General features: G+C 39.7%; 1 protein-coding gene across 11 annotated transcripts in view; it reads left to right on the top strand.

Moving 5' to 3' along the window:
* KMT2C (lysine methyltransferase 2C) overlaps positions 1–24,348 on the top strand; it is a 204,034-nt gene that overhangs the window by 9,857 nt on the left and 169,829 nt on the right. Inside the window, exon 1 of one of the 11 annotated variants that reach the window (XM_064505736.1) lies at positions 9,087–9,411. The exons of 9 other annotated variants lie outside the window; for them this stretch is intronic. In XM_064505736.1, coding sequence (XP_064361806.1) covers positions 9,410–9,411 — 2 coding nt within the window. In that variant the 5' untranslated portion in view covers positions 9,087–9,409. Of the gene's footprint in view, positions 1–9,086; positions 9,539–24,348 lie in introns of those variants that run through there. One more of the 11 variants, XM_026097036.2, reaches the window with a different exon arrangement.

Genomic DNA, 24,348 nt, shown 5'->3' with positions numbered 1-24,348 from the left:
CAGTTTTTAGTATTTGGTTATAATTGTTTTATGAAGGCTGAAGGACAGAGAACAGCCTTTAATTCTGTTTTGTTATCCATTTGTTCTTCTTTTACATGTTATGTACCTGACTTTTTTTGTCTTTATTTTAACTTCTAAAATATTTTTGACACTTTTGTTTGCCTTTTGTATTGCACAGTGGTAATAATGCATGCTGTGCTTTTCTCTTCTGGTTTTTATCCCTGACTGTTTATACTGTTCCTTTATCCTCATTAAATGCCCTTGTTTCCATTTCTGACATGATTCTTTTTACTTTCAGACCCTTATTACTTGCTGCTTTTGATGCAGCCCATATTGTTCTTGCTACGTTTCCTATCTTTCCTCTGGGCTGGAATAGCTTGCCATTGTGTGTGTTCTAATGCAGTAACTGCCAGCCCTCCTTCAAATTATATTCTCAAGAGATTCTAGCAACAAGTTCAAAGAGTTTGTTGAAATCTGCTTTTCTTATTGCAGTTAAATGAAGATAAAGATTTGTTCTCCTTTTTCGATGGCTTTCATTTTCTTTTTCCATGGGATGGCGAATGTTTCTTGTTACCACTTCCAGCCAAATTGCTGTGTATACTTAGATTTTAAAGTGAAACCCTCCCAAATAGCAAGTGTGAAATAACTGCTCTCCTGACATCCTCAGCTTTGTTAAACCATTGTCCTCAAAATTTATCACAACTATGCTGGACTGCTTGTTCTGTTACTTTGGTTTTCCATTAGATGGCTGGATGAGTAAGGACTCCTATTACCCTCAAGATACACACTTCGAAAGCTTCTGTTGCTTAAAAAGACTTACCCGTCTTCACCTCATCTGGTCAGTGGAACAGCTTCTCTCCTAACCTGTTCAGTTCCTTCGTCCCTGTTCCCATTCTCTGTCATTTATGTTTTTCGTTTCTGCTCCCACTTTTTTCCTCCTATTTTTTTTTCTCCTTGTAGAAAAAGCACATGACTGGTGAGTGGTTTTCTTTCCCCCCTCAACCTGGCTTCCTGAACTTCTAGAACTGCCTGAGAACAGAATTTCCCTTAGAAATGGACTGGACACTTTTCATTGGGAAGACAGGCTTGCAAAAGGGAACTTCAAAATAAAATTCATATAAAGGCAGAAGACTCGTTTAAGTTTCTTTAAATCTCGCGATTGCTACATCTGGCTAATTTTTTATTGTGTGTTTTGTGTTGATTAGCTGATTGCCAGGTTGGACCTGGCAATAGTATAGTGTGCTGGGACCTGAAGCACTCTGCTTCTTCCCCGTGGCTGTGGCTGTGCTTGTAAATAACGGTAGGGAATATTCTGAGTCATCAGACCGCCATCATCTCTGCTCTTAGGTTGTTGGAGTGGTTGCCGGCAGAGTTTTGATCGGGGCCTGCCGGTGCTCTTCAGACAGTTCTCAGGGTCCATCCAGGACCACACACCTTTTCCAGTAGGTAGTTAACGTGTGGCTGCTGTGTTTTGGGGGTTGAGAATTCGATAGCATGGATGTAGGCTGTGCTGTGCCAGTGGCCTCGAGGCCAGAGAACTTCACCAATCATGTTTTGTTTTGCTGTAACTATAAGCAGGATTTTTTTTAGGAGGACTGGAATGAACCTGATGCAGTTCTCCTTAGTTTTACTTTCAGCTTCCTAGGCAAACACGGTGCCAAAGCTGATGTTCTCTAACCTGTGGGATCTAAGTTTAGGAAGAGCAGCTCACAGCAGAACTGCTCTGTAGGGAGCTGAGGAGATCGGATATACAAGCCACGAGTCTTTGAAAAATAGTGGCTTTCAGTGCTACTCCATACATACAATGACATACAATTTTTCCTGGTTAGTACTTTGCATAGTGAGTGTAGCATCAGGCATCCTGGTAGAGACTTATAGAAAGGAAAGTGGAAAACATATTCAGCACAACTTTTAAATTTTCTGTCTTTAGGAGAGAACTAGGCCCCAAAATGGTGTGGTGTACTCAAGAAATAAGTCATCTGTAAGCAAGACTTTAAAGAAAGAATTTCCCTAAAGTCTTTCATACAGCAGTAAAAGATTGGCTGATGGCTGGCTATTCTGTTGCCTCTTTTTGGGGTGGAATGGGAGAGCATTCTTTGTCCTGTCAGGCACTGCGTACAGCTTGGAGATAAAATAATTTCTGTTTAAAAAGTGTTTGTAGGCAATGGAGAAATACTAAAACTTGATATACCAATTCAAATATTTTATGTACTCTACATGTGGCCTTCTCAGATAAGGATACCCTGGCAGAACAGGATGGTGAAGGTACTGTTGATTGTGTACCTACTTCATGGACAAGCAGGGAATTTCACCTCAAGGCTTGTTAAGCAGACTCTTTCAGTGGGGGTTTAAGTTACTGATAATTTAATGTAAATAAATGTGATCTGAAAAATATTTTCAGTTTACTTTTTCCAATTCATGCTTCTGTTTTTTTTTCCCAACTTTCCTTGCTTTTGACTTTGTCTTAATGGGAAGAAAAAGAACCTTTTTTAAAAATGTGACCTCCACCATGTTATTTTAAAGGCTTTTCTAGACCAGCGTTTAAGGTGATATGCAAGAGTTTCTTGTCTACACTTGGTTAACGTGCTCACACTTTTTAAAAAGTCAAGTCATAACTGTCTTGAACATGAATAAACTTTTTGAGTTGAAGCTTGGGCTCTCAGCCATCCTGTATCTTCCAAATTGCACTGTTTTCCTTGTTTGACTTAAATTTTAAAATTTTTGTGATAGACTTTGTTAGCTGGCTTCTATCGAAAGATATAAAGGTTGTTACGTTAAGTTTGGAGTGCTGCCTCTGATCAGATAGGCCTTCAGTCCAAATAACATTGATTCTTGCCTATTTGTCTCCATTCTATTGAGCATTAAAAGCTGTTTTTGAATGTTTTAAGTTTACCTGGTGGGCATAGGTGAACGAAAATTAAACTTGTTTTTCCCCCCAAAGGAAGGCATTACAGAGTGAAATAAGACCACCACAGAGAAGTGGACTTCTTTCAAGATGTAGCCCAAACTAAGCTGGGGAATATATAGCTGCATGGATGTGGCCATGTCACATGGTGTGGGAGCATATTCTACAACAAGTATTAGTAATGGGCCTTGGGGACAGGGCAGAGACTGAATTCTAGCTCCCATAGCCATGCCACCTAGGTTTCTTTTTCAGCAGTATTGTGATGTTACAGTTTCTAGTTGAATTGTTTTCTTTCACAGCTTGAGAGGAATAATGATGTTTATTTTACTTATTAAAGGAGCTTACTAATGAATAGTAGGAAGTGTATTCAAATAACTTAAATTCTGCTTAAGTCTCTATGCATAGTCAAAAGGGAGAAGTAGGTACTGCTGAAATGCAGTTCAGAAGGACTAAGTAAGGTCTGAGCCAGGAGTTTCTTTAGAGCCATCTAACTGGAATCACTAGGCTGAGAGATTTAGGTGTGATTTAGGCCATCTGAATATAACGTGTATGTCCTGATCTCTGTTGTCTGTTCTTTTGGAGCATAAGATATTTTGGATAGGGTCGCACTGCCAGATTTCAGCACTGTGTATAATTACAGAGCTAGGTAAACAACTAATTGAACTTCAAAAATAATTGCAAACCATTTTGGGAAGTTACTCTGACCTGTTTTGAGAAGGAGATTGGACCAGATGACCTTCTGAGGTTCTTTCCAGCCTGACTTATCCTATGATCCTGTCCTATGAACATCTCTTTTCATGTGCATTTCTCGAGGAGTCATTATTGCCATGTCCATTGTTTTTACACGGTGAACGATGCATAATAGAATGATGCACCTTTAGTTTGTAAAAGGTGTTTTCCTGTATTATTTTTTGAAAGAAAAGAGTTTACCAAATCTTTGTTTCATTGGCTGTGTTCCTCATTCCCTTTGTCACCTGGTGATTACTTACTCTATTAATCTGTGCGATTCCACATATACTAGATAAATGATTACTTCTCAACAGTGTTTACTGGAAATGGTCTCACCTGGCATTCCAATTTTTCCTCTTAAAAGGTATTGTTAAAAGTTTACCTGTTAGAAGAGGGCAGGGCTAATTTGATTACTTTATAGGAATATGTCAGAATTTGTTTTCTCACTGGAGTTCCATGATGGTTTTTGTGATACTCTTGAAAATAGTTTTGTCCTGCCTGTGCTAGCAGTTAATTCATATTACTAGCGATGAGTCATTTCCCTATAGCCCACGTGTGTTTAGGTATAGCCTATTTTTCCACCTCTTTTCTTCTCTTGCATCTTCTTTTCAACTTGTAGTCTGTTCGTTCTATGGGTCTTATTTTTTTAAGGCCTTTTAAATTCATTCCTTCATTCAGCCTTTTATTTCCATTTCTGGTGCACATAAGTTCCAGAGCTAGGTAAGCAGTACTACACATCATTTCAGTTAGGCAGCAGAGTTTACCCATACCAGCACTTAGCATAGTGGAAAACAGAGACAGGTCATGAGACTCCAGTGTCTTCTACAGCATTTGTGTAAGAAAGCACCACATGCTGTGCTAATTCAGTGCCAGGTAAAATAGTTCTATTTGGAATGACGGAAGTAAAGAAATCTGAGATTTCTAGAGGTAGTATGAGGTTTGAAGACCTGTATTTTTTATTTCAAATATTCTCTCAGAAATGCTGTCTTCTTAACCTGAGATATTCTGTGCTTCTCCATTGGTATTGCTGTTTGCATTGTGCTAAAATACTCTAGTGGACAAATCTGGTGACTCTTGGTGAGGTGGTTTACAATACTACTACCTTGAGCTGTCTATGCTGATGCTCTGTTGGGAGGTATCAACCGTGTAGGTAAAAGGAAATGTGTGCTTGTGTGTCATGCACTCCAGCTTGCTATTCTGTGTTTCTGCCTCAAAATCACATTTAACAGTTAATTAAGTATGATGCTAGGCTTTGCGCTGGAATGTCCTGTCTTGCCATCTGTGTCACTGGGATGGTGACCTTTGGCTGAAGGATGGAGAGACAAGAGGAGAGAGGGATACCTTGAGCCTCCTTAGCAATATTTGCCAAAACTTTTCTGTCAAAGCCCTTAGTACATACAGATATGATGCTTTATATTAAGAAAGCTATTTCAGTTGCCTAACTTATGTTACTGTTCAAATTTTATTTACTAATAGCATGCTTACTGGGTATGAAATCCTAGATGTAATGGCTTTAAATCCGACTTACAATACTGTGTTAATGTGAATATGTAGTTAATACATGAAGTGTGTTTCTTGGCTCTACAACATGCTGTTGACCTGACTTAGATTCCAGATATCATCTATTTCATGTCCATAGGTATAGGGAGCAGGGAAGCATAGTTTGTATGCTTATCTCCAGAGACTGTTGTTGCACAGATTAGAAACTAAGAACCTCCAAAAACCCTCACATGCGTTAAAAAAGAAGTCTAACTACTACTTTCTAATATATACTTTGACATGAAAAGCAGAAGTAATAGAGAAACTGTGTTCGCAGAAGAGGGTGGTTCAAGTTGACTTGTAGCTTGGGAGCTTAAAAGGCTGCTAGAAGGTAAATCACCTTTACATTTTAGTAGAATCACCAAGCTAAGAAAAAATATTTGAGTTTCCTTTTCTGTTTGTCATCTTTTTGTAGATAGCTGCTTAGGGCTTAATCTTAAGTCATTATTATGGTTTTGTTATGATAACCATTGAAGTCAAAGGTCTTGAAAACTGCAGACCAGTGGAAGTTCTGAAGAAGAAGCAAATGTTTGAAAAGTATGGACACCTTTTTATGCTGCTTAACATATAATTTTGTATGTTTTAAATCAATGAAGTACCAGATCAAAAGTATGATTTAGCTATTGTAACCAAATGACACTTCTGTTGTGAAGCCCATCTCTCTTATTTGTATATGTATTGGATCTAAAATTTTAATTGGAACATTTCAAATATGGAGCATATGTATGTCTGAATTTCTCTTGGTTGCTGCAAAGTAATATTCTCCAAAAGTTAGCAATTCTAAATCGTGTGTAGAACAAACAGGTGAAGCGTGCTTCTCTAAGTGTGTCTTGAATAACTCAAGCCAGTTGATTCCTTGAGTTATTCAGTTCGAGTTTAGAAGAAAACAGTCCAGCATGCATGTAGCCATAAGTTTTCATCTGAATAAGCATTAAATTCATAGCCTCTCTTGCTTAAAAGAAATTGTCTCTTTTGTGAGAGACAACTGATCCCATTTTTCCACGTACATTTTCCTGGCAGAAGCGTTGGCCTAAACAGTTTCTGCCTTGCCTTCATGGTGCCACACGTTTGTGGAGATGTGTGAATCGGGGCAGGGCAGCCTCTTTCCCTTCTCTTTGTCTCCTGCCCCGCTGCTTCTTGCTGGGTTACTGTGCGGCCAGATCAGTCCTCTGATCTCGTTCACAATGAGAGCCAACATACGGTGGAACCACTACAGCTCGGAGGCTGGTAATAAGAGGCAAGGGGTGGGAACAGCTTCAATTAGAATTGCTGCTGAAAGTGAAATCCTATCCCAAGTTGTTCCTAGGTCATTGTATAATCCTACTGAAGGCAACTCATGGGCAGTTTTTATGGCTAAGTAATAGCACTAGTCAGTGTTGGACCTTGACTGACTGTTGCAGTCAATATTACAGTTTCATCCTTGCTAAGACTTTTATGGCAATTAATATATTTTTGCGTTAAAAGAATTAAATCTCACATCTTTCAACTGAGTGAAAATAGAATTCTGTGTTTGAAGCTCTTAGGAAGAACGAGGCCAGCTAACATGACTTCATACATCTTAGCTTGCATCTTGGGTCACATGAGCAGTAGGGAAAAGTACAGAGTAATTTATTATTATTACTTTAACCAGCTATTATTAAATTGCAACTTGTTTTGTTTGTGCTAACATACTTAAACTTGTCAGGTAACCTATTACCTGATATGTTAAAACACGCACTTTTTGCAGGGGTATAACATGTTTGAAAAGATCTGTAAATTCAAGGTATAAAAGCACAAACAACTTTGAGTGTGAATTTATGGCGTGTCCGTATAACTCTTAAAAAGTAAGGTCCTTCACCTGTGTTGCTGTGCAAGTTTACATAAGACAGATTTTTATGGGATAGCTAGTATACCATAAACTTGGTGCTCGATAGTTTAGCTCTGTCTAACCTGTTAAAGATAGACACAGAAATTAATTTTATTTAATACAGTTTGGAAAGCATACAAATTCTGTCCACTGGCAGTTACCTTCTTCGGTTTAAGAGTAGCTTGAGATCAACTGATCTCAAAATGACTGATTAGAAAATGTTTAAACTATACCAAGATATATGTCCAAGAGGGGTTTGCCCTGGTTAAACCTAAGGGGCTACCAGTGCTAAAGGGAATAGGCAAATTGTTTAACACACAAATAGTGGTTTAGCAGTTCACTTGTTGGTTGAACCAAAATAACTGACCCTTAATGCAAACTAAAATATTGACATTTGCCATCTTCACTAAGGTTTAGAGTAACATATTTAACCTTCTCATTGCAGCAGACTAAGTGTGCTGATACGCGTGGTTACCAGAGATGTGCTGATAAGTGGTAGCATGAGAGCTCATTGTAGCAAGAATATGTTTGTGTCCATGCCTGTACAAACATGGCACAATGACTCTTCTACAATAGCTACTTATCTTAGAGTAAACCCATATAGAGGGTTGGGTTTTTTTCATGTGAATGCTTTCTTTTTAAATTTTACCTTAATCTCTTTGAGAATCGGGCTGATAACCAACTTCCCTGTAGGCTGGGCACCTTCGGTGCTTTTCACTTAAAAGGGTAGTGGTAGGCAGTACTGGTCCAGTTCCTGCAGCTTGGTAGATCACGCTGTGGGAATCTGTGCAGGGTTTGGGAGGTTGTTTTGTTCAGTTTTAGAGCTGAAACGGTCCTTACCAGTTGCTAAGTGCATTTATTGATAATTCCTCACAAATTGAACAATAGCAATGAGGGAATATTGAACCTACTTTGCTCGTCTGCAGCAGAAGGCTGCACTGATTTCATTGTGTCCAGTTGCAGCTCATTGTAACTGAGAATTCAATCCAAAAATTTCATATTAGTGAGAAAGAGAAGTAAGTCATAGTCCTCTTTTCAGGTCAGACAAGTCAGAGTACTGTTGTCATCATGTTAATCTGTTTTGCAGATCTCTGATATTAAAACAAATTTTAAGAAAACTAGTAAGATCAACAGAAGCATTACACAACAATTTAGTTTTTTTGTGAAGGAAAGTTGAACAAAGGTAGTTGCTTTGCTACTAAAAGTGGTAGGCTCATTTACAAGTATATATCAATACAAATGAAATGAAAGTTGCATAATGTTTTCTTGATCTGTTTTTCTCTCTAGTGCCTGTGGAAGAAAAAAGTTGGCAGGGGCTATTGAAGGATTAGGAAAGAGCTTTTTCTAGATGGACATTTGTCAAGCCTGTTTTCTTAGCTAGCCTGCTGCAAATTGGTTTTGCAGAAATATATAGCTGTCTCTGAGAAATACTAAAAAGAAAACAAAGCCAATGCCCAAACGCGTCCCTATTTGAAAGTAAAATCCTCTTCTGCCCAGAGCAGCCCCGAACAGCCGCGGAGGTGTCTGCTAGCGAAGCAGCAGGAGTCTATCGAAACGTTCGGTAACTTTTCCAATTGCGCCGCTTTGTTAAACGGGAACGCAGAGTGGTCGGGGGAGGGAGGAGGGGAAGGGAAGGCGAAGTGAGCCGGCGAGAGCTGCCCGCCGCGCCGCTGCGGAGGTGTCTGCAGGCCGGCGGCTGGGGGCGGCCGCCGCGCTGGGCGCCGCCGCTCGCCCTGCGCAGCGCTGCGGGAGCGGCCGCGGGCCGCGCCGGCCCTCATGCCGCCGCGCCGCCCTCGGCCCCCGTCGGCGCCGGCGCCGCCGCGGCCCCGCCGCGCCGGGGGGTGCGGGGCGAGGGGCCCGCGCGCCGGGCGCCTCCGGCGGGGGCGCTGCGCCGCGGGCCGCCGCCGCGCCTCACTAGCGCAAGCGGCCCCGGCTCCCGTCGGAGGAGTCCGGTCCGCACTTTGGCGGCGCCCGGCTGCGTCGGATCTACTTTCTCTAGCTCCGTTTTTTTTTTTTTTTTTTTTTTTTTTCCTCCCCCCCCTTTCTCCCCTCCCCTTCCCCTGCGCTCCCCTCCCCCTCCTCCCCTCCCCTCCTCCTCCTCCGGCGGCTCCAGGCTGGGTCGGGGAGGATCCCGGCGCCGAAGTTCCGAGGCGATCGGGGCTGTGGCGGATCGCTCCCCTGGCGGCGCCGCCATGGGGGCCCTCTAGAGCCGCCGCGCAGCACCCGCCCGGCGGCGCCGAGGCTCGCGGCGGAGCGGCCTGGGAAGCGCTGCTGCCGAGCGGCGCGGAGCGGCGCGGTGCGGAGCGGAGCGGCCGCGAGAGTAATATGGCTGATCTACGGGAGGGCTGAGCAGTTCGTGTCTCCGCACGGCGCCCGGCTCGGATCTTAACATGTAAATAACTTCTCTTTCCTCCGGATAATACGCGTGGGCACCGATGCCAGCCCCTCCATTTTCCGAAAGGGATTTGTGAGAGGTTCCCGAGGGCTGGATTATGTTGTGCAAAACCAATTCGCTGGGGGTGAGTATATCTGGCGTTTAACTTCTTTGTATTAAAGGGTAAAATGTGACAGCAGGCGCGGAGCTATATATGGCAATCTGCGCTTTATTTCTGTGGGGAGAGCTTGGGGGCTCCGCGCAGCCGGGAGGCGTGCGACCCGCAGCACCAGCCTGGAAACTTAGCGGGAGCGCCGAGGTGCCCCTGGCACGCGAGAGAGGACAATTTTACACCCTTTGGTCAAAAATCCCTCTCCTCAATTCGCATATGTATATATAGGTGCCGGTTCCACGTTCGCTAGACAACACTCAGCCGTTTAAAACAAACAAACAAACAAGCCCGGCTGAGGTCTGACCCGTATCCTGTAACCACCAACCTGGTGATTTGTGCCGAGGTGTCTGTGTGTACCCCGGCGCTCACACGTGTGCCTGCACACACACGCACCTATATTCTCTTAAAATTATGACTTTATATGGTTACTATGGTAGGACTCATTTTTTTTAAGCTGTTTCATTTCCTGATGTGAATTCTGGAGTGATGGAAAATGTAAAAATTGAGCGTGAATAGGATTATTTTTTCCTGAATATCTTTAAGTACGCTATACATGCTGTTTTTGCAAAAGAGTGCCATTTTAATTTTGCATGATTTCAAAGCGTACCTCTATGGTGTCAATTTTAGATCTTCCCAACTACCTTTATCTATAGTTTTAAATTTAAAAAACCCAAACACTTATTAAAACAAGCAATGTGCATAGCATGTAATGGATGTACCTACCCTCTAATACAATGATTTTTGTATGAGCAGTGAGCAAATAGGTCATAAGTCAAAGTAAGTGTTACGTAACTCACTTGCTTCGGCAAACTTGGTGCAAACTGTAAAGAAATATTAAGTACGTTTTGTTTTTATTTGTTTTTTAAAATGGACAAGATGAGCCATTAGCTCTCTCTTTTTGAGTGGGATTACTTTGTAGCAGGTTGATTTAATAAAAAAAAAAGAAAACCGTGCTTTAAAAATGTGAGCCAGTTAATTTGTCTGGTGTTATATATTTTCCTAAAAAAAAAAAAAAAAATCGTATTTTGGTCGTGTACCTAATTCGGGATACTAAATACTTGATATTCACCAGTGAAACACTAGTTAATACTGTAGCCAGGATCATTACATAATTGAAAAACGTTCATGATTTAGTGTGGTTTTTATTATTTAACTTTCCTGTTTCCTAGAATAGTATTATTTGACGTAATTATAGTTTTTGAAGGAACTAAAGATCGATATGAAAATAGTTTCATGTTTTTTGTGTTGGTTAAAATAAAACAGTGGTGGGTTAGTATTTCTGTTGCAGAACTACCACGAATAGGCAGACATTTAAAGGTTCTCCGTAGTTATATAAAATACTACATATCGAAGTAAACACATTAGTAAGCTTTACTATCCATGTAGGGTTTTTTTGCGTTCTCTGTACATCATGATGTTGTTAGTAATACTATGTTTCGTCTTCCTGCACAATAAAATACACTTGCTATGGAAGAAACTGCAGCTCGCAGACTGTTTAGTGCAAATATTTTAACCATCTACTTGTAAGATAAATGTAGACAGGAGACAAAATGTACTTTTATCAGTGCTGATGTGACCAGCTGCATCTGTGCTACCCATTCATTAGTCTCACTAATGACTACTATACATTTCATTTGTTAATATTTTAAAGTACTGGTGGATACCTCCTTTATTGCTTTATTATAAATTGCATTTCTTTTGATTATATGCTTGGAGTTTATTGAGCATCTGTAGTTTTTAATGGTTTGCCTCACTTGCAAGTCTGCTTTGTAAACTGCTTTATGACTCTACTTTTCTTGTGTTTTATCTGTTCCATGCAAAATAATAAGCAGTATTCTGTCTACATTAAATCTAGATGCTCTTAAGGAGAATTGCATTCTCTCTAGTAGGTACTGTCCCTGAGTTTTGGTATAATTATTTTGTCACACTGTGTACTAGGTTGACTTATACCTCTTTTATTCCTATGCTGTTCTTTCCCAAACAAACTCCTGTGGAGTTTTGGCAAAACGTTCATTGAGAGTTAGGGGGGGAAGGGAGGGCTGGCCTTACTGTCATTTACATATTTTGCCAGCGGAAAGTGGTTGCATCATGTAGGCTTTCTTAACATGTGATTGTTCACTGGGCTTGCCTGAAAAAGATATGAAGCTAAATGGCAGAGCAGAAATGAAAAGAAGCCATGTATTGATTTCTGCTTTTGTTTCAGGCTGACAGAGCCATTTGGCGTATGCTTTAGAGGGTATTTCCAACCTGAAATCTAGTCAGCTGTATGGAATAAGGTTGAAGGATTCTTTTTATCATCACTGCTCTCAGTTCTTCCGGCTTTGCAACTCCGTTTTCCTCTTCTTAAAGTGTGGATAGAAAACACTTAGCAGAGACTAATATATACTTTTTAGTATCAAGTGTTCAGCCCAAGAAAAGGGAACCTGACTCAAGTGTTGTCAGAAAGCACACTTCAAACAAGCTAAAGGAAAGATGCTTCTTGTGCTTGGCTTTCTTCAGGCCATTCCAGTTTTAGCAATTACTAAGGCTTCTGGAAACTGTAGTATGTAGTGTGTTTTCAGAAAGAAGCCTTAAAAAAAAAAGTTGACAGTAGGCCTTTAGCTAGTCTTTTATAATTCTGTCTTTCCTCTGTGAAATCCTTTTGGCATGTTCTTGTTCACTGGCAATATCCCAACATGTGATATCACAGATATCAGATGTCTTATTGCAGTTCATGACGTTTGCTACATCACAGTGGTGCATTCTGGGATAACCTGGGTGGACCAGGAAATGTCATAACAATTTGGTGGGGAAAGTGGTATGGTAGAGAGATTGTAATGTTGTGCTGAAAATAGGTGACTACTTTCTGTTTAAGAGCATCCAGATCTTTGTTTTTATAATCTGGTGTGGCCTCTGTTCAACAAACGCATTTTTAACTGGATGGTGTTTACAGATTTTTTTCCTAAAATTGAACGTCTTAGATTATAAATGCTTATCAAAATGAGTGACAAAACGTCAGAGCTAAACTTGTTCCTTTGAAAATATCTTTGAATTTTAAAAATGGATCATAATTATATGTGGCCTTGTTAGGGTTTATTTTCATCTCAAAGTTGAAGTGCAATGCCAGGCATAAATGTAGATTGTGTTGCACATATGGAGGATATTTGAATCCTCCATAAGATGTGTTATAAGTTAGTTATAGTAACATATACATTTCTGTCTATCTCCTACATGTAGTCTCTTTCTTGTGTATATTCACTGCCGAAATGTTACACAGTAAGTGCGGTTTCTGCTAATTGTGCTTTTGTAATATAGCTAGAAAATAAATAATTTAGCGTTGGCTACTTTGACCCGTGTTTGCATCCCAGTTGTCAAGCTTGGAGAGGTAAATACTTGAGTAATCTTACTTAATTAGACACTCGTAGAACATGAAGGCTAGGAAGAAGTCTGTTTGTGAATTTGTTTGTTTAGTCAGGACTTGCAGTTCTCCAGTGTAATTTTATTTCAGCAATGTATTCTTTATTTTAGGTGGAACTGAATGTATTTGTTCTGAAGGCAAGCACTTTCGTGTTGTTGTTACTTTGTATGTTCCTATCTCTTTTTTTCTCATTACTATTCTTAGTTTTAATTTTTGTGCCTAAAATGGCCTAGTACTGTGAAAAGATAATGTAGGTAGCTTTTGTAAGACTCTGTTTAGGAAGAAGAATATATGAGAGCAATTTTTTTTCCTTATTTTTTAGTTAGCCTTCTGCCCTAGACAGCTATGGTCTAAATTATTCTCTTGCCCCTGGTAGTGTCTAACACCAGATGTTTCAGAGAAAGGTGAGACGGACTCTGGAGTGGGCAGTTATGGAATAGTCATTCCGTAGGGAATCTGCTGGAAATGGGATTATGCCCTGAGGAATGAGAGCTGTGTTGCTTCCAGAATCTAAACAACCTCAAGTGGAGTTCTTACTTACGCATGTAGTTCTGCAGCAATAAACCCTTACAAGCAATTTGATTCAGAAAAGGTAGAGGTTTGACAGAATTGGAAAGTTTTCCTAAGCGTGAGGAACAGTGTGAAAAGATAAGATGTGTTGGCGAGAGTGGAAGGGAAGGGATGAGTTGGATGGGATTATACAAGGACTGCATATCAGGGGGCCATAAGAAGAAGGACTAAAATTTATGGCTTTATTTCAGTCATGTTGCACTTCCACTTGAGTCGGGTGATTTTGGCTCTACAGTTTTGCAGGACCACTGAGAAGGAGTTAAACTCTCAGAACAAGTGAGAAGATACTGAAGGTGGTCAAGGAGAATGATAAGGGAATGTGTATGGAGTCTTTTCTAATCATTTCCAGGGTTATTTGACCTGGGCCAAATAATAATAGGTGTGTTGTCATTACTGTGTCAGCCTTGCCTTGTGCTATGTACAAAAGGGTTGGTCACAGTCGTTGCAGGAGCTGCAATTCATTATGTGTTTAGAACCGTCATAAAATGGAGGCCTGGGTTGAAAAGTTCTGTTTTAACCTTTGGTAGACTTTTCTTACTTGAAAAATTTCACTTTGACTGTAAGATATTTTAGTCGAAAGCTGATTGCACATAGGAATGGGTATGGAAGCAAGGTAGAGTGCTTTTGGGAGAGCTTTTTTTGCAGTGATCAGAAAAGAGGAATCTGGAGTTACAGGAATGTCATCTTCAAGACAGATGGGAGCTTGAGGATGAGGAGCATAGACTCCAGTCTTTTCCTTTCACTTTAATCCATCTTTGTGCAATTACTCATCTGTGAACAACCTTTTTCCTTTGTTCAGCCCTTGTCTTGTTTTCTCCTGGTTACAGAAAGCAGGGTTTTTAAATTAAAAAAAAATGGTTGTAATAGCGATGTAAAAACAGTGTTACACAGCTCCAGAAGCAGCAACTGTTATAATTTGAAGTCTAGTTCTTGGACAGGGAGTGTGACAGTAAAGAAGGTTCAAAGATTTTTGGAAATGATTTGTGTGGTACAGTCTTCCATGAACAAATTCTTAAAACTATAGGCTGGGGAGGGGAATCAGGCCTGTATGTTTTGTTTAGTTTCTGGATTACATATCAAATAATTAAATATTTACTTTTTTCTTTATATTTGCCTTCCGGTAGTAGAATCACCTAGGATAGTGTAGGATGATGTTTAACTATTGGGGCTCCTTAAATTGTCATTTTATCTGTTCCATTTTTCAAAAATGCATGCAGCTATTTGATTTCTCTTGATGCCCGTTGTTTAGTTACTGAGACGGTTATGTAACTTTTCCATAGGAAGTGTTGGAATCCTAGTGCTGCATCCCCAAGTACCTACTATTCTTGGCATTTCTATTGCCTCCCTTGGGAAGGTTTTGAAATTGGTTCACTTCTGTTTAGTGTGTTACCGGAAAGTCAGAGTTTCTAAACTGTGCTACGTAGCCAGAAATTGTTACTGCCACTTGTGACATGCGCTGCCATCACAGCTGTTGGTGAAGGCTGTTTGCTGCCGTTCCCTGCAGCGATACCTGGGAGAAAGGCAGGTTGGGGGGAGGTGGTTCTCCGGCTCACTGATAGACCTATGGACAGCACGGGTGTAAACAATCCTACGTGTTTATTTCTTTTCATATGGCTGCCCAGTCTTAAATGTCTGCTGCTGACAGCTTCACCAGTGCTGCGCAACTGCTTTCATTATTAATGACTCTATATCCCCCAATAAAGAACTGTTAGTGAATAAGTACTTTATGGATTCATTTAATTATTAAACAAGGTGACAGGGTATTCTCTAAGGTTTAAAATTCTTTTTCAGAAGAGGTCTGAAGTCAATAGAAGGTTTTCCATTAAAATAAAACAAAAAGAGTAAATGCTCACCAGTACAAATAAGGATTTGATAATCCCATGCCGCCTTTTCTGCTATTTTGAATAATGACCAAACCTGTGGCGAATAGGATTCTTTAGAAAAAATAAACCAGACATTGCAGAACAGTTTTTTCACTCTTCAAATTCCAGCAAATTGTGAAGACAGTTTTCTGCCAACTTAGGTTCCATGAAATAGTGCTAACTTGAAATCGTAAAAATTACATGTAATAAATTGCATAAGCTTGTTCTTGATTTCTGTATCATACTCCTATTGGCCAATTACTTATGTTTTACTCCCATTGCTTCTAGATACTGACAGAAAGCATGATCATGCTGTGCATACAGAAAAATATTTAGGGCACGTCTAGACTGTTCAGGGGGAACCGGGCTTATTTGACTGTATTTTTCCTGAGCTGGAAGTGTATTTCATGTGTCTGAGACCCAGCCTACTGTCTGATAGCACAGTTTTGTCAAACGCACAGCAGTATCATAAGTACTAATATTACATGTTAACTTTTATCAGAGCAGCTTAGGGCTGAATAATTTTGGGCGTCGGACTCCACATCCTGTCTTGCATTTTGCTCCATCTTCTGTGCCAGAATTTTCTCATCAGGTTAGAAAGTAGATTAACAACAGCTGCTTCACTGGCTCTCCTAGTGAATTATGTGAATTTATAGGTAAAGAATAGGAGATGTTTTCTGAGGAAGGCTGTCTTGAAGATCGCCTTTGTAATAGAAAAGCCAGTGATGGTTTTGTTCTCTTCAGCATGGTGTAAGGATATTTTTCTTCTGACTTTTCTGTGGCTTTGTCTGAGCTGTGAAAACATTTGCAAGGAATTTGAGAAAGATGTGTCGCAGTGGGTAAAACTATGGGCAAAAAAGTAGTGGTAGTGCCATTATGTCTATTAAGGCTGTGAGAGAGGCAAGGATTGTGGGGAGAGTTGGTTTCTTATGCCAAACTGTTGTAACTGGGAAAAACAGATGAGATTTTGGGTGGACTTAAGGAAATAAAGGTTGGTTGTTTTTTTTTCAAAAAGTGTCCAGCATGACTTAAGCACTTAGGTCAGTACAGAACTGGGGCCTGAAACCTATTTACAAAACCAGAAAGTAGTCGCAAACTATACTGGAAGAAGATCCTATATTGAAATAACTTCTCCTGGAATCATCTCTGCAGTCTTTCTAACAACCTTCTACGCTTGCCAAGCACCCCATCAGAAGCAGGCTCCCTGCAGACAAGCCTACACCCAGACTCTGCCTGAGCAGCAGAAGTTAACTTAGTGACCAGAGCTCCACAGCCACCATGGTAAATGCGTTCTGAGGCAGAATCACCAAGATTACAGGATTCTGTGTAATATACGTTGTCTTGCATCAGATTTGCTCATGGACATTCAGCAAACGCCCTCATGGAAACTAAGTGAATGAAATTAAACAGCTCTTGTGCTTGAGGATGAACTTGCACGCAGTCAGTGAAAACCTAGCCATTTGCCATAAAACTCCGTCCTTAACCCTTCAGTGCTGGAATTCGAAGCAGCATGACAAGTTCCTTCAAAAGATGAACCTGGGAACTGAAATTCATGACAGTGGGATGCTAAAAATTATGACCTTGATAAGGAGATTGGTTTGATGGCATAATATAATCACAATCTTATTTTTTCCTGCACCTCTACCCTACAGCTGACCCTTTTGTGTTTCACAGGTAATAAATTACTTCCTACTCCATCTCTTTTTCCCCAGGAGACAACCATCTTAAGAGCTTTCCCTTTTCACACCTCTCTATTTCATGGATACTGTCTAGCCATCTTCTCAGGTTCACAGTTTTAACTTTGAAGATTGTGGACTCTACGCAGTATTCGAATAAGAGCTTTGGTGTCCAGGAACTTGTTTGTTACTTAACCATATTACTTTATCAGAAGAAAGAAAAAAAGGGGGGGGGGCAGAAGAAAACCCCACAGATCTTTCTTCACAGTTCTGGACTACAGGCGGTGAAAAATTATTAACTCTGTACCAAGAGTAAGGTTAGAATATTGTTCTGCTAAGATTGGCTTTTATTTCATGTTAGAAGATAACAGCAATATGTCACCTGGCTTTCCTCAGCAGCCCATGATATGTTTGGGTTATTTCTGAGGCTGTACAAAGAATTTGTTGAGTTAGGAGAATCCACTGATAGATGAACTGTCAAAACGACTCAGTGTGGTGCTTAAATGCAAGAAAAGTAGGTGGGTTTCGATATGAAAGTTTTCATCTTGCTGAAAACATTGAGGTTATTTTTTGCCTTGGAAGATAACGACCACCTGACTAAGGGACAAGGCATAAATGCCACTTCTATAATCCTTTCAGTATAATATTGACAAAGATCAAGGCTAACAAGCTGTCCACTGAAGGGGGAGGCGGATGGGAGCCTCAGACATTTCCTTCCCCAGCCCCCTGCCGCCTGCCATGCAGAATTGATTCTCGATATGACTGCATTCGAGTCTCTGGACAACGGAAATCATGAACGGGGCTCTTAGAGAAATGAAACTGGTTATAAACCACCAAAGGCTACATAATTGGATGTTCATTATTCACAGTTCAGGCTGTTGAATACAGGACTGGAAATGAAGGTTAGTGTTGTTAAAGATCAATCTTTAGGTGTGAAAATAATTTGGTCAGTAGGACGACCTTTGTCTTCTGAGCTCTTGGTTCAGAGACTGTGTGTAACATAATATGCAGAAATCATCTGTTTCACAGTAACAGCTGTACTGGGTCAGACCAAAGATCCAAATGTCCTGGCATCATGTTTCCTGCAGTGGTTGGTAGTAGATGCCTAGGAAGGAAAATAATAGAGTAATTTTGGAATGATGCTTCCCTGAACTACTAATTGTTGAAGGTTGCGAAAGAATTGCGGGATTTCTGGAGTCAAGGATGGTATGTCCGTGCTAGATCCACTGAGCTTTAGAAATCTTGTGCAAACATGTCCAGCCTCCCCTTGATCCCATGTAAACTTTGAGCATGCTCAGCATGGAGTATGGCAGTTTAACTAGGTGAGCGAAGAACCAGTTCCCTTTTGGGGTTTTCCTGAACTCCTACTAGCACCAATACTGTTTAGCAGGTGTTAGAAGAGACAGTGAGTACTTGTTATGTAGATACAACCTTTTCAACACCAATTGTGATTTTAATCATCAAGAAAATGGGGGGACAGAGTGCGGCAGACAGTGTGCTGTATACTCTTAAGAGGTGCACAAGTGTCAAAGACCTAGTGAAATTTTACTTGAACTAAAAAACTTGTGGATGAGAGGGCATATAGGAGGGCAGGGTTGCTTTTTGAAGGCATTTAATTTGGCCTGTTAGCAAGAATAATTAAGTTTTCCTGTGGTCCTTTGGGTAGTAAGTTTTTTCAATTCTTTGCAGCCTATAGAAATTATGGGATCTTGTTTTCTGATGTTAAATGTCTATATTACGTAGCTTAGGTTTTGCTTCATTCTCACAGTTTCAAAGCGGTTGTATCTGGATGGTGCACTTGACCTATACCTGGCATAAACTGACTTAATTATTTTGCTAATTATATTTCCTGTTAGGATTGGTTATCAGTGAGTTTAGATTTCAGAGTTGATCATGCTGATGTCAGTGAATGTAAAGATCTTTTTAAAAAAATGCCAGTTATATTAGCAGATTAGTGTTAACCATAGCTGCTGCAGCTTTCTTTCGTCCATCCATCTGTCCTAAAGGGTGCTGTAGTGGCCAGTTTGAGGATGACTCACCAAATGCCGAGGTGGCTATATGGTAACTGCAGCAGCATTTCAGTATCAAACGGAGCATGTCACATGCAAGCCCTTATTAAAACATGGTTAAGGCGTTCCCTGGTTTGTATTAAATGGAGTCAAGACCACACTTTGTCTCCGACCCTCCATTGTGTTTCCCTGCGTGTTTTGAAATGGCTCTTGCTTGTGAGGCTGTGATCGTTCCCCACCCCAAGCCCCAGCCCTATGCGAACCTCTCTCGGAAATGCCCTTCTTTCATTTAGCTTTCCATTATTAATTGGTTCTCATACCTTGACAGATGATTATATGTGAGTAAATGAAAATACTCTGCTTTCATTTAAAATATACTCGTGCAAAGATAAATACGAAATAGAGAGTTCCCATTGCTGACAGTGGGTCTCTTTTGTTTTCCTGTACCCCTCTCTCTTAACTACTGAAGACTGTTGTCATTTTTTGTGCGATTTAAATAGTAAGCTAGCATCTTGCAGTAGAGAACCAGCCTGAATTAGGTTGGTAATTTGCCATGGCCACCTATGGTACTACATAAATAATGATAGAATAACAAAAACCCACAGCTAAATTAACAAAATCAAAAGGATTTAGTTATGCTCTCTAAGACGAACCTTGTTATCTTGTGTGTAAGTAGGAAAAAAATGAGTCGTTCCTTTGAGGTTATTTTTTTGTAAAACATGGAACTCTATATGCTTCGAGCTCAAAGACTTGCAGTGTGAATCCACAGATTTAATTTATATCTTTGATCGGGTAGTCTTGATACCACCTATAGAAAACCTAAACTTACTGGAAATGCGGTATAGTTAGTTGAAGTCCTGTGATCAGCTTAAATGACTGGAGAGACAGGACGGAGTTCATGTGGTCGTTGGAATTGGAGCGAATGTAGAGTATTATTTCTGAATCAACATGCTGTAGAAGAAAGGATAGAAAACGCTGTATAAGTTCTTAGATCTGGCTTTTCTTTTGACACTCTGTGAAAGTAGATGATTTGGCACTTAGAACTACTGTGGGTAAGAGGTGTTTATAAAAAAAAAAAAAAAGTGTATGTGGCAGTGATGGGGGAGGCGTTTGTTCTGAGAACATCTGAGAGGCTGGAAAGTGCGTCCCCAGTGGGAAAGAGAAAATTGCATAGCTGGCACTGAGTAGAGCTTGGCTTCTTGTGCATCTCTGGCCATATTTAGGAAAGGAGCAACACTAGGAACTAAATTACTAGAGAAATGAGTGGCTAAAGGGATTGAAAATAAAGGAAATTATTGTTACCTAGCTTGTTGGATTGAATTTGGTCCAGAATGATAGTACGTGAAGGTTGCTCTCCCCATACTAGCTGCCTGTGTGAAATGAGTCTTGAGGTGGTTTTCAGAACGCAAATGCTCTTTTAGCTTGAAGCTCCACGTTTGCTGTGATCTTGGTTTGTACTGTGCTAGCTTCTGCTTACAAGTAAAAAGATGAACAGTCACGAATGAAAACTCCTCTTAATGTGCAAGTCGAGCCTGGAAAGGCCGGATCCAGCACTTGGTGGAACAAAGTGCCTAGTACTTGTACTGTGTGTGTGTGTGTGTGTGTGTGTGTGTGTGTGTGTGTGTGTGTGTAGTGCTGGGGGAAACTTCTGTTTTCTAGTGCATTTTCCAAACAGTCATAATTAAAACAAACAATAGCCAGTTAAAAAAAAATAACACATTTCAAAGAAGTTATTAAAAAATTGCTTTTTTATTGGCAAATAGTGATGTGGTAATACAGCTCATTACAATATTTGCACTTATGTGGCACTTTTGGTTTATTGTGATTTTGTTGAAGTACAACAGATCATCTAAATAAATAAGTTCAGATTTTTTTTGGTATTCAAATAATGCTTCGAAGGAGGTAGCCAGGAAGAATGCTTCCAAAGTTTTCAGGGCAGTTTAAACCCTCTCCCCCCCCACCACTTTTTTTCTTCTTTCTTTTTTTTTTTTTTTTAAGTGATTCTTCTTAGTATGCTCATCAAGACTCATTTTGAAAGACTTATTTTTCTTGTTTTGGCAAAATGGTTGATCAGTGTAACTGGCAAGGAGCTGATGTGGAACAACAAGGAATTTTTGTCTAGCTAGAAATTTTATTTGAGGCCATCTTGGAGCACTTGGTGGAAGGGAGCAGAAACTTGCTCTTTGTGTAAGAAAGGCCATTCAAGTTGAGTTGCACGTTTTCCTCCTCCAAATTAGCATACCAGAATACTTTATTGCAGTGTGTTTAGAATACTTTGTGCAAGAAATAACAGTAAGTTGAAGATTGCTAACTGAGGATCTGTAATGATGCCAACTGACTTTTTTTTTTTTTTTTTTTTTTTTTTAATGAAAGCTTTGTATACATAACAGGATGAGTCACCGCTGGGGAGTTCTCAGTGTTTGGCATCCCGAGGAATCCTTTTATATGGCTGGGCCACACAAAAAAATATTTTTGTCATGAAACTGTGCTTTAAGAAGTATTGCAATAACTGGGAGTTTTAGGGAAGGATTTTCTAATGGCGCTTAAATCTTGGCTTTAGATTATTTTTTAAATATTGTGGTATTACTGAGATTCTTAAAGCTTCCTGAATAATATTTTAGAAGTCTTTAAATAGTCTGTTGGCCATAGATTTTTTTTTTTTAAGGTTGTACTTGTGACTTTGGACATACTACCTTTACATGTACATTTACAAATTTGTTTTTAAAAGTGCTTAATAAGAGCTTGACTATATTTTCCTAGTTCCGCAAAAACAACCGCTGTTGCTTTAATGCAAGTATTAAAAATCTGGTTGTAGGAGAGCCCTGGAACTCATTTTGCTTTGCTGAAACACGGCACTGTTCTACATGTGTAGTTGCTGCTTAGCTGAGTCACCGTTACTTTAAGTACATTTTCTTTTGGTACAGTTGTTATGTAGAAGAACGGGTCGGCTTTGGTATTTTCTGTTGCGCCTCTTGAGAAATGAATAACTTAACACACATAAAAAGCCCTTAATCTTTTCTAAGACATCAGTAGTTGCTGTCTTTACTCAGAACAACTGCTTGATAAATAGAAGGAGAAAGCTGCTGACTTAATATTTAAGATTTGACCTGTGAACTTCAATTACAGTTGTTCATAAGTAACATGAGTCCACCAGTGTATTTTGCAAATGATTTTTTTCTAATGAAGTGAGTGAGGAAACTTGATTCATATAATGTTAAAGTGTGTGCTAGGTAGCCATTGATAGGAGCTTTTTTGTAAGGTGTAATAGTGATGATATAGATTTTTTTAGGTATTTAATTGCATAATTTTAATTTTTGTTATATTATATGAACTTGAATAGGAAATTTATGGGCAAGAGGATTTGAAAAAGAGAATGGCTTAGTCTTCAGAACATATCATTTTTCATCCAGAAAAAAATAAAATTCCTTTAATAATCGTTTACAATTCTGCAGGCTTTTTATTACGGTTCTCAGAATAGTGCTGGTAACAGACACAAGGGCTTTCAGACAGTCCTTGAAAAAGTGCGTGGGTTACTTAGCACTGCATGTGCAAGTGCAATAGCTTTGAGTCAGAACCTCAGATTTGGGGATTTTTATTCGCATGTTTATTTTATGGTGCACATCCAAGGCTAAGTGTTTAAGCAGTTCCTTCATTTGATTTGGAAGTAGAACAACAGAAATGTACTTCAGGTAGCTAATAAAGTTGACATTTAGTGATTGTTTTTGCTTAAGCTTAGAGTTCATTCAGCGGCATTGGTGAGTGATACTGTTTTTTAATGGTAACACTGTATCTGGTTTTTTTAACTTTATTTTTAATTTGATGCCCTCATGCTGTGTGTTACCAGCTTAGTATTACTGTACAGTAAATTAACCATTGGAACATGCTGATACGAGCTGAGTCTGTTCTGACTGAAACCTTAGTTTGTTTTTGTTTTCTGAGGTAAATTTAGCCTCCACTTTTGATTTCATTATTCAAAGAAGTAGATTATCAATAGATCTGAAAAGAGGCACGTGGAATTGCATATAACAAAATAAAATATTGAGTGTGCCTCTGTATTTAGACAAGTAAAAGTTTTTGGTATATTTTTCCTTTTATGTTTGCCTTGCATCTTCTCAGAGCTGTTACAGGGAGGAGTTCGGGTTGTTTTGAAATACTGTATTCCTTCAACAAAACATTATTGCCAGCTGTTCAGAGGAAAAGTGTTTCCATTAGGGTCACTCAGTCACATTACTCTAGGATCCATGTGCAAATAAGAAAAAGAGCATTCTTTCCTCTGTGACGTGACTTTATATGCTTGTCTTGCAGCGTGTAGGTCAGAGCACTGGGCCTGAGAGTTTTGGCTCTCTGGAGTTTTCTCCCGGGTCTTGAGAATGAAGTATCGTAGAATATCCTTTTTTCCAATATTCTGAGTGCCACAGATCTTGAATATCATTTTAGCTTTCTTGGTAAACTTGAGGTAAAAGGGCATTTCTGTTGGAATCAGTCATTAAAGCCGAACAAAGGAATGTGCAGAAGAAAAGGTGGTGATTAAGAGTTACTGGAAGTGTCCCAGTGCATTTCTTCTGATTATGAAATAACGTCTGATGAACTGATCTCTGGTGATTTATGTACCCATGTGCTGCTAGTAATGGAAATCTCTGAGTTGGCCTTCAACGTCCTGTAAATAAAAAGCTGCAATTGCAGCGATGTTTTCTGCTGGCAGCACAGGCTTAAGCAGTTGCCCTGTACCACAGTGGCTCATTTCTGTTCCTCAGCCAGTGCAACTGCACGGGGAACCACGGTGGGAAGCCGGTTGTGGTGATACAGTCTCTCTTTGGAGAGGGTGTGTGTTGCTTAAATGGTACCTTTGCTGAATGTTTGACCATTGCCAGAGTCTTCTGGAAGACTGAAGGAATACAGTCTTCTGTGAGCTTTGTTGTTGGATCTGTCCTAGCTTTTGGAGATGTTGGGTATAAAACTGTCCTTTGTACTTAAAGATTCTCGTAGTAAAATCATGATGTTTACAGAAGCAGTGCTTTTTAAGAGGAAGAGGTCTCATAATAGCAATTGGTTTTAAAGAAGTTTTTTGATTACTTTTTAATTTAAATCTTTACATTTTTAGCCTTGAAATTGGTGTTTCCTTTCACTTTCTATTGTAAAGTTTAAAATTGGTAAGCTTAGGTTTTAATCATTGTTTTCTAGTGAACAGAATTGTTGCTAGAATTTTAGATCTTGTACAAATTTAACTTTTATAAGTAGTTTGAGGTTTAAAATAGTTCAAATATGCAGA

This window comes from Dromaius novaehollandiae, chromosome 2 (assembly GCF_036370855.1).
Source record: "Dromaius novaehollandiae isolate bDroNov1 chromosome 2, bDroNov1.hap1, whole genome shotgun sequence".
In the NCBI taxonomy this organism is placed as follows: Eukaryota; Metazoa; Chordata; class Aves; order Casuariiformes; family Dromaiidae; genus Dromaius; species Dromaius novaehollandiae.
This window is presented reverse-complemented; position numbering and strand designations above follow the sequence as displayed.